The 13146-nt window shown below is 40.4% G+C and overlaps 1 protein-coding gene across 2 annotated transcripts in view; it reads left to right on the top strand.

Moving 5' to 3' along the window:
• Positions 1-13146, top strand: part of LOC108966518 (extracellular sulfatase SULF-1 homolog) — a 23467-nt gene that overhangs the window by 7596 nt on the left and 2725 nt on the right. The window contains exons 2-10 of one of the 2 annotated variants that reach the window (XM_018929464.1): positions 7715-8966; positions 9196-9365; positions 9433-9759; positions 9816-10189; positions 10262-10584; positions 10718-10860; positions 11043-12475; positions 12539-12692; positions 12763-13073. In XM_018929464.1, coding sequence (XP_018785009.1) covers positions 7971-8966; positions 9196-9365; positions 9433-9759; positions 9816-10189; positions 10262-10584; positions 10718-10860; positions 11043-12475; positions 12539-12692; positions 12763-13073 — 4231 coding nt within the window. In that variant the 5' untranslated portion in view covers positions 7715-7970. Of the gene's footprint in view, positions 1-7714; positions 8967-9195; positions 9366-9432; positions 9760-9815; positions 10190-10261; positions 10585-10711; positions 10861-11042; positions 12476-12538; positions 12693-12762; positions 13074-13146 lie in introns of both variants that reach the window. The other variant, XM_018929463.1, reaches the window with a different exon arrangement.

Raw genomic sequence — 13146 nt, 5'->3', positions numbered from 1 at the left:
GTTGCTTGGCGAGAATTGGAGATCCCAAACGAAATCTGGTCCTTCTCCACTTGGTCTTTCCATCGGAGTGAAGGAAGACTCAGCTTCCCCCGGCGGGTACTACGTCGAATGCTCTCAGAGCTGGAATGTTTTCGTCCATTCGAACGCCAGCGTAGTCTCTTAATTCGCTGAACTATGTCAAAGTCCGATCGTCAGTTGCACAGGCTTATTAGTTTTGCGGGAACACCAAATTTAGACATCGCGGTATAAAGGCAGTTCCTTTTCGTACTGTCACAAGCAGGTTTGAAATCGACGAAGAGGTGGTGTTTCGTCATTTGACGGGTTGTTTCCATATTCTGCTCTTTATCAGCTCTTCGCCGCCGTATTGGAATATTTCTATAGAGGTATAAATATCGAGACCGTCGATGCTTTTTTGATATTCTCCATAAAAATATTGATTGATTCAACATACCCCCAGGGAAACGAAAGACGTTAAATCAGATGATCTTGGCGAACATATCACTGATTTTTTTCATTTTTTTTTTTTGAGCGCCAAACTTTGCATGCAAACGGTGAATTTTTTACAAAATCACGTCATTCCTTTTGGTAGACGCTGTATACTAAGGTACCAATTGCTACTCTAAAGTGAGTTCAAATTTTCAAACGGTCTTAGCAACAAACGTCCGACGAATTTTCAAATTGCGCGGTGATAAAAAAAGAATAAGAAACAGAGACAACTTTGGAACACGTTGGGCAAATAACAAAATCCAAAGTTAAGAGCAGTAAATTGAAGTCATCACAAGTCATGAATTTCAGTAGAATTCACGCAACACCAACACGGCATTCGTAAGCAAACAACAAACATGCGTGCTTTTTTCAAAAAAAAAAAAAAAAAAAATGCAAATACAAATACACAACCATTTCCACAACCAACGAAATAGGCCGACATCTCCTATATACCAGATGAGAAAAGGATATGTATTTTGTCCAGTAAAAAGACTGTATGAAGAAAATCATGAATGAAATCGGGGATTACTTGAAGATTTGGACGTTTTTTGGTAACGCCAGCACTGGTCATCTCCAGCTATGACAAGTTGTTTTCTCGATCTGCAGGAAGACGTCGGAGTTTAGGCGGCAGTGACGCGACGCGTCGACACTATAAATATRCATACGTATAAATATGCATAGAGGAGAAAAAACTTAAAAGCTATATATATTTGCGAGTTGGTAGACATGTCTGTGCACTATAATGCACTCTCGCAGCTTTGCAAACTTGAATTCGCGCTCGTCGATATATAAGCGGAGAGTTCGCCAAATCTGGTTTCGCTTGTTTTTATTGATGCTGTTTCCTTTACTAAATTCAGGTTCCAGTATTCAACATTGCCGTAGTTACACGCATACACAGATAGTAGAATATTGTCGGTTTMTTTATGGGCGCATGCGCACCTATGTCTATTGCCAGCAGTGCCTTTTACAGCGAATGCAGCTTCATTGTTAACGTGGGCTCCATGTCTTGTTTTTTTTTTTTTTTGATGCCGTTCGCGCCTTTTACTACTTCCGAAAATGTGAGAAAAAACGAAACAAAAGTGTTTTACCGATGCATTCACATGATCACATTCTTATTTTGTCCTTTTTGGGCTACATAAAACTTGTTTTTGGCGCTCATGCGAGTGAAAAGTCCTTGCGGGGCTATAAAGAACTGGAAACTTGTTTTTGACTCGAGTGTGTATGTTTGTTTATGCTTGCTTTTTTGAGCGCACAACTCAAATGTGGCCCTTGCGTCAGGCATTATCGTTATTAGCCGTATGTGACACACATTGACTGTATTTGCATATAAAGGGATTACATGGCTTTCCTCGGGTAAAAGCAACATTTCTTCAACAACTTTTTTCTCATATAAAAAATTAAATATTCTATAAGAATTTTTTATTGTTACAAACATATGCTAGTAACAAAGAAATTCAAAAAATATTTTAAACTCGGCCATTGCGACGCTATTTCCGATGACCGCGTTGGCAGCATAACCCTTACAGGATCATCAAAAGTGGAAAAATACGTGTTTTGGTTAAAACCTTAACTTAGAACTTGGAAGAAGGTAAAACACTGAAAATTGGATTTTTGGCAGATATTTTTACAAAATTATAGGGAAATTTTCGCAACTTTTTTTTTTCAAAATTTTTCGTCCAAGCCTTTCAGAATTGTATCTGCGTAAAATTTCATAATTTCGTGAAGATCASTTGAGTAGTTCTCAAGAAATCTTGCCAATCGACTTGCTGGGTACTGACAGTTTTGATTTAGATAGTTTTCTATTTCGAGCTAGCCTCGAGCGAAACTCTCCGAAACTATTACTCGGATCAACATAAAAATTTAGGATAATATTCCAGAGATAATAAGAAATAAATTAWTCTAGTTGGAAACCCACAAACCCATGTAACCCCTTAAAATTAAGTTCTTTTTGGCATGAAACACTATAATCTGTGAACAACAGTGGTCCAAGATCGGATCATTATAGCATATATCTGCCATAAACCTGCCTAATTTAAATAATTTAACTTCATTTGACGAGATGTCCTCCCGAAGTTCAATTTATTTGGGGTTCGATATCTCKTAAATGAATATAATTTTGATCAACTCTTTCATAAAGGATATTTCTAGTTATGTCTTCCTCTTCAGTATTACAGCTTATGTGTTTATAGCCGAGTTGCAATTAGAAGTTCATGCAAATGAAAAAAGCTCTGTTAGCGCCATTCACTTGGGAGTGGCCAGAAACGATTCTTGTACATATGGCTCAAGCAGCTCACGACTGCCGGCCTTAGATAAAGTATTCTCTGAGTAGGCAAGGCGAGCTAAAGTGATAATGCGAAAGATACTTCCCCAGGGTTATGCGTTTAGGACCCGCACCCCGCCACCCGCCGAAAAACACCCATTGAAAAGGACAAAATAATTTATGTCTACATTAAAAATATACGAATAAAAATTCAACGTTTTTTTCAAACCGCAAAGGTAGACAACCCTTTTAAATCAACTAATATGACTGTAAAATTTGTCAGTATTAGCATGGATTTCATTACGAAATACACCAGGTCTACAAATTTCGTACAAAAAACGTTGAAGTTCTTATATTTTTATTACTGCAGTTGAAAGGTAATAATTCTCWAGACAAATTGTTAGCTTGTCGCATGCAACAAATCATCATAAAGACGCTGCTTTCCAACAAATAACTTTGTTAGTTGAAATACACAGTTATTTGTACGGTTCATAGAAAAGGAGTGATTTTACGAAATAAGAACCTGCACAATGTTGACAATTTTTTGCTTTCAACTTATTATTACGCTTAGTGCATACATTTGCACATGAATAAGTCTAAACTGCAGTAAAAAGCAGCAAGTCCTCACAAGAAACTAGTTATGAATTTGTCTCTTCTACACAGTGACTTTTAATACCGTTATGCAGGCATCATCTTCCTCTTTATTGGCGTACACATCGCTTACGCGCTAATAGCCGAGTTTGCAACAGCGCCCCAGTAGTTTTTCATTTACGCTGTTTGGCAGCAATTGGAGATTCCAAGTTTAGCCAGGTCGTTCTCCACCTGGTCTTTGCAACGGAGTGAAAAGACCCCCGGCGGGTACTGCGTCGAAAACTTTCAGAGCTGGGGTGTTTTCGTCCATTCGGACGAGATGACCAGAGCCAGTGTAGCCATTATCTCTTAATTCGCTGAACTATGTCTATGTCAGTTCCTTTTCGTGCTGTCGACGGTGGCTTTGAAATCGAAGAAGAGTTGGTGTGTGTCGATCTTCTTTTCGCTGATTTTTTTCCAAGATTTGGTGAATCTGGTCCATTGTAAGTGTTCCAGGACTAAAGCCACTGATAAGGTCCAATCAGTTTTTGACGGTGGGCTTTAATTTTTCACACTTCTCTGTTTTCTTGTCTGCAAATACAGGCRTGTACATCGTTTTATTTTGCGTGGGGTCAAAATACCCGCAACTCTAACTCTTAGCACACTTCTGTTGAGAAACCAGAATTTATTGCTGGGTGCGCAATTTCATAAGAGTGCACATTGCATTATATGAACACACATTTACAATATTTCCTATTTAATGTCGCCTGTGTGTTTTTGTTAGTGCAAAAGGCGGGAAATGAATSTGAATTGCTTGACACTGCAACGCCTCCACCATAACGCATGTCCCCATGTGATAGAGTGACTCTTTAGCAGCAAGAATCGTAAGCAAAGGCTTGGCAGCAGGAAACGACAATGAGGGCGGATACTCTTGGAAAGCATTTCCACACTTCAGATTGGCCTACAAAAGGAATGTTATGTAATAATAAAAGGAAAAGTTAGTGCTGGACCAAAATGAAATGAAATTTATTGTGCGARCAGTGCAAAATACAGTGGGTGTTCAATGAAATAGAAACACTTTATTTTACATTTTATATTCGAAAAGCTCAATGTAGGCACAAAAATATTTCTGACAGTTTGTAAGAGGCAAAACTCGTGTGACAGCTTAAAAAAAYGATTGCTCGATTTTTGATTGGATCAAAAACTGGTAGGTACTTGTCGGAGAACTCTGWATATACATATATGGGAGAGCGAGTTTTGTTTCATCTCTTCGATCGACTGAAAACGGTTTCCACGGATCGGCAAATTCAGTTTGGGAAACAAGTTACAATCACACCGAGTCAAGTCTGGTGCTCGATTACAAGTAGTCATTTTGTTTTTAGCTTTTAATTCGGCCACAATCGTACTCTTGCCAACGCTCTTACACTTGCCTGATTATTTTCAAATATATCCTTTCATTCATATCCTTCACTTTTTTTTTATATTTTCATCAGTTGAAGAGCTCGAACCTCCAAGTAAAGATTCCCATATAATCAAACGTTCGAAGACGGCTTAAAATTCCTTCAATTTTACTGGTTCTGCTTCATTGCTCACCAGCAGCGCTACCTACAAAAACACTTACACACACACTTACGTCAACGTAATTTCATACTTAAATGAAGTGGCATGCGGCGTCGGGTTGCATTTGAACCTGTACTCTATTGTGCAAGTACAATGCTGCTCGAGCTTTTGGCTTAAGCGCTCGTTCGCTTGCCATAGTGAAAATATTTAATGAACAGCAACATTCCTTTATACCTACATAAGCGTATATGTATGTCAATGGCATCAAGGTCACATGCCAACACTTAATATTCATGATAAAGGAGTGAACAATTTGGCATGGAATTCATGMAATTGAAAGTGTAATGTAGAACGGTGAGAGGGAAGGATGCGCAAAAATATTTTCAATGTCGCCATTTCGGGTGTTATTAGCCCGACGGAAGTGTCATTGTCAATTGACGGAGATTTGCAATTTTTTGAAATTGATTCAGTGATTTGAAAGGACCCAGTCACGTACTYACATTTAATGGTCAATTACAATAAAAATTGTATGTGTGTTGCTTGTGAGCAAATGGTGCTGAAAGGTTTGAAATGTCTACTATGTGCACTTCATGGTACATATTTGGTTTACGGAGTAATTGATAGTTCAGTCGGGTTGAACCTTAAGTAAGTGTGATTAGTTTGAAATAAAATGGCATAATGCTTTGTGAASATTTAAAACGTTTTGTAATCAAAGTTAAAATATATGTTAATTATTAAAGGTCTTAACCGAAAATAATTTGAAAACGCAAGTGAATTATTTAAAGTGTGGCAAACTAAAGTATCTACAAGGACTGGTTTGCGATAAAAAAGGCCTTAGTGACCCTTTTTCTGTGGACACTGTTGTGAATATTGGGCTTATTACCCATCTTATGACAATCTTTATCTTGATAAYCATCGATCAGTTTGCATGACAGCTRTATGCTATAGTATGCTATAGTCAAAGACAATAATTCACTTCGAGTTTGGAGAAAATAAAGGACGAAAGTGTAATTTCAGACTGATATCTCAAAAACTGAGTGGCATTGCGCCAGTCGTTTTTCTTTTTCGTTGCATCCAGGTCCTTCTCCACCTGGTGCTTCCAACGGAGTAGGATATCTTCCTCTTCCTCTTCCTCTGCTTCCCCCCTCGGGTTTTGCGTCGTATACATTCAGAGCTGGCGTGTTTTCGACCATTCCGATGACCTAGCCAGCGTAGCCGCAGTCTTTTAACACGGTGAATTATTTCATCTTATATTTCTTACAGCTYRTCGWTCCATCGAATGCRATATTCGCCGTGGCCAACACGCAAAGGACCAYAAGTCTTCCGCAAAAYGTATTACCCGAAAATTCTTAATGTCGACTCATCAAATGTCCTCATCGTCCATGAGTCTRCAGCATTTAGCAGGACGAGAATAATGAGTAACTTAAAGATTAATTAAATTATCTACAACTTCAACATTATGGCTKTCAAAGCGGCGTGGGCGCCAAGTCGGCGTACTCCATTAGTTTAACAYTCTTATAAAAGATTGTGCCTTCTCGATTCAGCTTATTCGAATTATTTTCTCCAAAAGTAGATTGAAAAGTCGCACTATAGGGAGTCACCTTGTCTGAAAGCCCGTTTGATATCGAACTTTCGTAGWGGTCTTTCCCGATCCTGACGAAGCTTTTGTTATTTCTCAACGTCAGTTTATACAGCCTTATTATTGCCTATGTGGAATGGACATTCTAAGTACCTTGGGAGGGGTTAAGGCCCATTTAAAACCTCTGACGGGTTGCAATGCAACTRCACATTGAAGTGACAAAAWATCAGTTCTATCCASAACCACAASCACCACAATACTTCACTAAGGGCCGTGCCGCACGAGCAGATTGGAGCGAARGGCACCGACTCCCCAAAGTTTCTCCGGTCGGACCACTTAGCCGAAATTATTACCAGTTGAACTTCCATGGACTGATGACCTGGGCTTGGACACCATATGAAAATTGCACTCACACACCATTCACACAAGACGCTAACCCTAATTCACAGTTAAACGCGAGGTACTCACATCCAGCCCTAGGATAAATTCGCTACTACTCGCAAGTAGTGGTAGCTTATCCATGTAGTACAGGTCTAGGGTCTCTCTAAATGTGCAGTAGAAACTAACGGTAATCATCTTACCGTATTTCGCCTCTATCAAGCCACGTACATCCAATTGTGAAGAATTCACATCTACGTTGTTGGGTTTCCTCACAACCATTGCCGCTTTAGCTCAGAGGCCTGTGAAGACCTTAAATTTCTAGGTAGACCCCGAAATACACTATTGGTGGCTGGAGTAAGGCAATACCACACCCACCCTCAGTCATACAACCCCGATCCCTGGAAGTTTAACTCCCATCCGGGTCTGCAATGTCACGATATATTGGGCAGACAGCTGTCATCATAAGTTGCGGCAATGGGGCGCATTGAGAACTACTTTCTCTCTCTCAAGTACGAAGTGTTTGCGGATAACTTCCCCACCACCCTTAATAGGCCGAACTTCGTGAATCCTCACACCCAGTCAAGTTGCTGGCCATTTACTCCTGACAGAGATCGACAGACCGGCTTTGGCATCGATGCCGATCATTTATAAATATATGTATGCCTTAAGAGTATCCGACGTTTCCTTCTGCATATTACAAACTTCATGGCAAACTTAATTTACTTTGTTCAGGATCTATAGCCCATAACATTTTCTCCAAAAACATATTAATCAGTTATTCTCCATTAAATTATTATCAAATACTGTCGTTAATACAAAATTCACACAAATTGCTTATTATGTTTAATATAAATTTATCTTCTCACGAATCTTTTCAGTTTGAAGAGGTCATGAGACAAACTMATACAAATACAAGTACTACACACATTTGTGCCGTTATTAATAGCTCTAGCTAATGAAATTTCCATAAAGCTGTCAACATGACGTAGTACTAAACATCCGATAAATAACCGTAAAATTACGCCRATTTGGATTGATTCCAAATAATAAMATTACAAATTTYCCCGAATGAAACTGTGATAGTGGCAATAAAATATACTTGAGACTGCAATTGCAAATAACAACAGCAACAAAATGCAGTCGGAGCGAAAACAGCAAATTGCACTTATTGCCGYCATATCCCTGATATTTATGCTCAATTTGTTGCTGACGACAGCAGCGGCCAAAGAGAATATTCCAACCACGAGCATACACGCAAATGAGGATTTGCGAAATGAATATAAAACAAATGARCGTCATAGCCAACAAAATCGGAAACATCAACACCATCAACAGCACCGACGACAGCAGCAACATCATCGCCGGCATGAGCTGCACGAACGCGAAAAGCGTGAAGGGGACCAGGTAGRTCCGACATATGTTGGTCCAGATAGAGCGAATCAACATCGTACACATCAACATCAGCACCAACAGCATATGCAACATCATCATCATCAAACGCAGCAGCACTCTCGTCAATATCGCCAGCATCGCGGCCACACACAAAATCCCGCGATTGGTGGTTACGCCGCAAGTTACCTCAGCGGTAGTTACCCTGCATCGTTCTCATCCGATGCTTCCTCGGCAGCGTACTCAAAACGCTACTCACGTGATTCACGTGACTCGTCGACATTTCCGGCACGTGAACGTAAGCCAAACATTATTCTAATACTCACYGATGACCAGGACGTCGAGTTGGGTTCATTGAATTTTATGCCGCGTACACTGCGTTGGCTACGAGATGGCGGTACTGAATTCCGTCACGCCTACACCACCACGCCAATGTGCTGTCCGGCGCGCTCATCACTGCTAACCGGCATGTACGTGCACAATCACATGGTCTTCACCAATAACGACAACTGCTCGAGCCCACAATGGCAGGCCACGCACGAAACTCGCTCCTTTGCCACATATCTCTCGAATGCCGGCTATCGCACAGGGTATTTTGGCAAATACCTGAACAAGTACAATGGATCGTACATACCACCAGGCTGGCGGGAATGGGGTGGTCTCATTATGAACTCAAAATATTATAATTACAGCATCAATATGAACGGACAGAAGATCAAGCATGGATTCGAGTACGCAAAGGTGGGTGTACACGATTTTGTAAATAGCCAATTAGCTCTTGAATTATTCAGTTTAATGCGAGGTACATATTTCTTATGGTTTGGGTACTCTTAAAGTCTAATCTCCCACTTCAATAACAATTAAATGTCTTACCCGCCCAAAATTACTCGTCGACAAARCACTAAACCGATTTTTAATCAATTTGCATTATTTYATCTGAAATTCTTCGATAATTTCTCAACCYTCACAGGACTATTATCCAGACTTGATAGCAAATGACTCAATCGCATTTTTACGATCATCGAAACAACAAAACCAAAGAAAACCTGTGATGTTGACAATGAGCTTTCCSGCGCCGCATGGGCCCGAAGACTCAGCGCCACAATATAGCCATCTCTTCTTCAATGTAACGACACATCAGTGAGTTCAGTTGTCCCTATTAAATGTACATTTTTTTGAAATTTATCAATTCTTGTTATACAAATAGTACACCATCATATGACCACGCGCCCAATCCGGACAAACAGTGGATACTACGCGTTACTCAACCGATGGAACCAGTCCATAAACGTTTCACGAATCTATTGATGACAAAGCGACTACAAACCTTACAGAGTGTCGATGTTGCTGTTGAACGTGTCTGCAATGAGCTCAAAGCCTTGGGTGAACTTGATAATACATACATTATCTATACGTCCGATCATGGTTATCATTTGGGTCAGTTCGGTTTGATAAAGGGTAAAAGCTTTCCATTTGAGTTTGACGTGCGTGTACCTTTCCTTATACGTGGGCCAGGTATACAGCCAGCAAGAGTGTGAGTTTTAATAAATGTTATGCAGCTACGCAATTACTTATCACACCTTTCCGCAGTGTSGACGAAATCGTGTTGAATGTGGACTTAGCACCCACTTTCCTAGATATCGGTGGCGTTTCAACACCTCAGCATATGGATGGGCGCAGCATTTTACCGCTGCTTTTCAGCAGGCAGCGTAATGTACGCGAACAGTGGCCAGATACATTTTTAATTGAGAGTTCCGGCCGRCGTGAGACACCCGAACAAATCGCGGAATCTCGTTTACGACTGCAAGCCGATCGCCAAAATATGAGGCTAGCGAATAGCACATTTATAAACGAGTCACCATTCAACGAGAGTACCACAGCAAGATCGTTAATTGATCTCATCGATTTGGAATCACATGARGAAACCGAATTTGAAGAGGACGTGGGTTCCGAAGCGGAAATAGGTGATTAGAAATAGTCATATTTATATATACAAGTATATACATATACATATATTTCATTATCGTTTATTACAGAAGGGCGAATGGGCACGGAAATAGAAGATGATGCTGAAGATGATTTAGACACAGATGCTGAAGATGATGTTTCTTCAGGTGTCGTAGATGAAGATATAGAAGAAGATGTAGAAGAAGAAGCAGCACAAGAAGAGGGTTTAGAGCAGGAACAACAAGATCAATTCGACAATAACCTACCWATGATGGCGCCATATATGACGAAAATGATGCGCTTGAACTCCGAATGCTCTGATCCGGCATTGTTGGAAAATTGTCGCCCAGGACAGAAGTGGAAATGTGTGAACGAGGATGGTCGTTGGCGGAAGCACAAGTGTAAATTTCATGTGAGTAACGAATTATATTGTACTTTTTGTACCTCATTGTACGCATTAGTTATCCGCATCGCTTCAGTCTGTTATGTAACRTTTTTTGTCACAATTCGCTATTATGAACTGATTTGTCATGCTTTAGTTGCAGCTTCAGCATCATCTCGAAGAGATATCTAAATTTTCCAAGAARGRCACTAAACGTAATTGTGCTTGCTTTACTCCAGAGGGTGTGGTTTATACGAAAATCAAAACGAACCGTAATTACTTCGAAGGCGATCGTATACGAAAAAGGTAAAGCTTTATTTGCGCCATTTTTATACTTTATTTTCGACTTAAATCCCTTACTTTCCTTCAAAAAGGAAAATATTTGATATTTAGAATTGGAAATTCTATTTGAATATATTCTGAATCCMAAATTCAATTTCCTATTAGAATTTTCGAGTAACATAAGTTTCATTCTTATCTGCACACAGAACTCAAAATCAGTCAAGACTTTCGCGGCGTAATAAACGCTCATTAGAAGCACAATCCGATTTCAATGAAGTCTTCCACACCGAACTGCCMTACGAGATGGAAGAACTGCTCGATCTACAAGACACACTTTCCACTGTAGAAGCACATTTAACAAAACCTAAGCGTACCAAACGCGAGTTAATGTCCAGYTTCTTCGAAACACCATCTGCGGCCACCGGCAGTGTAAATGGCGGTGAAGGCGCAAAAGTGAGCCACAACTCATCGAACGATGCAATCTCCAAAGTTATACAGGAAATACAGAATACGCTCGAAACACTCGAATTGAAATTYATCGCGCCAAATGAAGCGCATCAACCTAATTCTACAACTACCTTGTCGGCATCTGGCTTCGTACGCAGTGGTAAGTTTCCCAAGGTGGGTGGTCGTGTGGGCACACGTTGTTACATTGAGTCGCAAACGGGTAAGGTCAACTGCTCCGATGTTATTTACGATGATGAAAAGACGTGGCGTAAGTCACGCAATCAAATTGATATGCTAATCAAAGTGCTCAAGGACAAAATAACACATTTAAAGGATATCAAGAAGCAGATGCGCGAGAACAAACAACAACAACAGGGCCAGCAGCAACAGCAACAATTGCATTACAATTCAGGACGGTATTGGGATAGAGACTATGCGCCACGCATAAGTGCTGGTGGTATGATTAGACATCGCGTGGAAGAGCAAGAACATGGCGAGGAGCTGCCTTACAATATGTCGGATTACTTGGGACGYAGACAGAAAGCACGTCGCCGCAATGGTGGCGGTGGTGCTGGTGCCAACAGCAATAACAATTTCTATCAGCGTGGTGGCTACAATCACCAAAACTACAATCACCGCACATACCAGCGACAACATTTGCCTGTCGGCAATGGTCGACGACGCTACGATAAACCACTGGAAGGACGCGAATTTGATATGAATTATTTTACACAAGAACAAATTGGTGTTGCAAATACATACAGCAATGATATTAACAATGATAATGGCAGTGGAGTCGGCACAAATGCCTATAGTGGTAAGAGTACTTTTGGCAAAAGTCGCTTTCAGGGCCACAACAGCAGTCAAAATGGCGGTCAGTTGCAAACACAGCGACGACGTCGCCCTCAAAYACCAAATGTAACGGTACCGCAAACAGTACACACACTGAAAACGCCAGCAACAGCGACATYATCGTCGACAACGCGACCAACAACTATGCGAACAATGAACGGCATGCGAACTACAACARCCAACAGCAGAGACCGAGATTCAGTTGCGAACACTACAGCGACTAATGCCAAAACAACCATAAACGACGTAGCTACAACATTATCCACTACAATGACGCGTTTGCAGTGGTCAACAACAAATTCACCATCAGATAGCAATGGCGGTTCTGTTAGCAGTGAGGGTAAGCATGTAGCATTTATAATTAATTTTGTTTGCTTTAACTTTATTGACTTATTTTATATAGCGACTATCAAAGATCCACATGCGGACGAACAGTCGCTCAACAATGTTGGCCAAAAAGAAATATTCACCGGCTTGGGCAACGCGCACAACGCTGACCCATTTCAGCAGCAAAAAGGTCAACCAGCTGAATGCTATTGCGAGCCGGATACACAGAGGTGCGTAGAATACAGYTATAAATGCATTTTAATACAAAAATGTTTAACAAAAAACAATTCTACATTATAGTTATGTGGATTCAAAGGAAATTGCGCGCGAGGCACGTCGTAAGCTGAAAGAAGAGCGTCAGCGCAAAAAAGAACGGAAGCGCATCAAGAAGGCACGYCTGGAGAAGGAATGCCTTTCAGAGAAAATGAATTGCTTCTCCCATGACAATATGCATTGGCGTACGGCGCCACTTTGGAATGATAGTCCCTTCTGTTTCTGTATGAATGCCAACAACAATACTTATTCATGTGTRCGCACTATAAATGCAACACACAATTATTTATACTGTGAATTCACGACGGGCCTGATAACATTTTACAATTTGAAAATTGGTGAGTTATGATYACTTATATAACAAAAAAATGAAGCAGCCATATAACTAGGGCAGCGAAATTCTTAAAAAAA

The sequence above is a fragment of the Bactrocera latifrons genome, unplaced genomic scaffold (assembly GCF_001853355.1).
Source record: "Bactrocera latifrons isolate USDA-ARS-PBARC rearing strain unplaced genomic scaffold, ASM185335v1 scaffold_162, whole genome shotgun sequence".
NCBI classification, from domain to species: domain Eukaryota; kingdom Metazoa; phylum Arthropoda; class Insecta; order Diptera; family Tephritidae; genus Bactrocera; species Bactrocera latifrons.
This window is presented reverse-complemented; position numbering and strand designations above follow the sequence as displayed.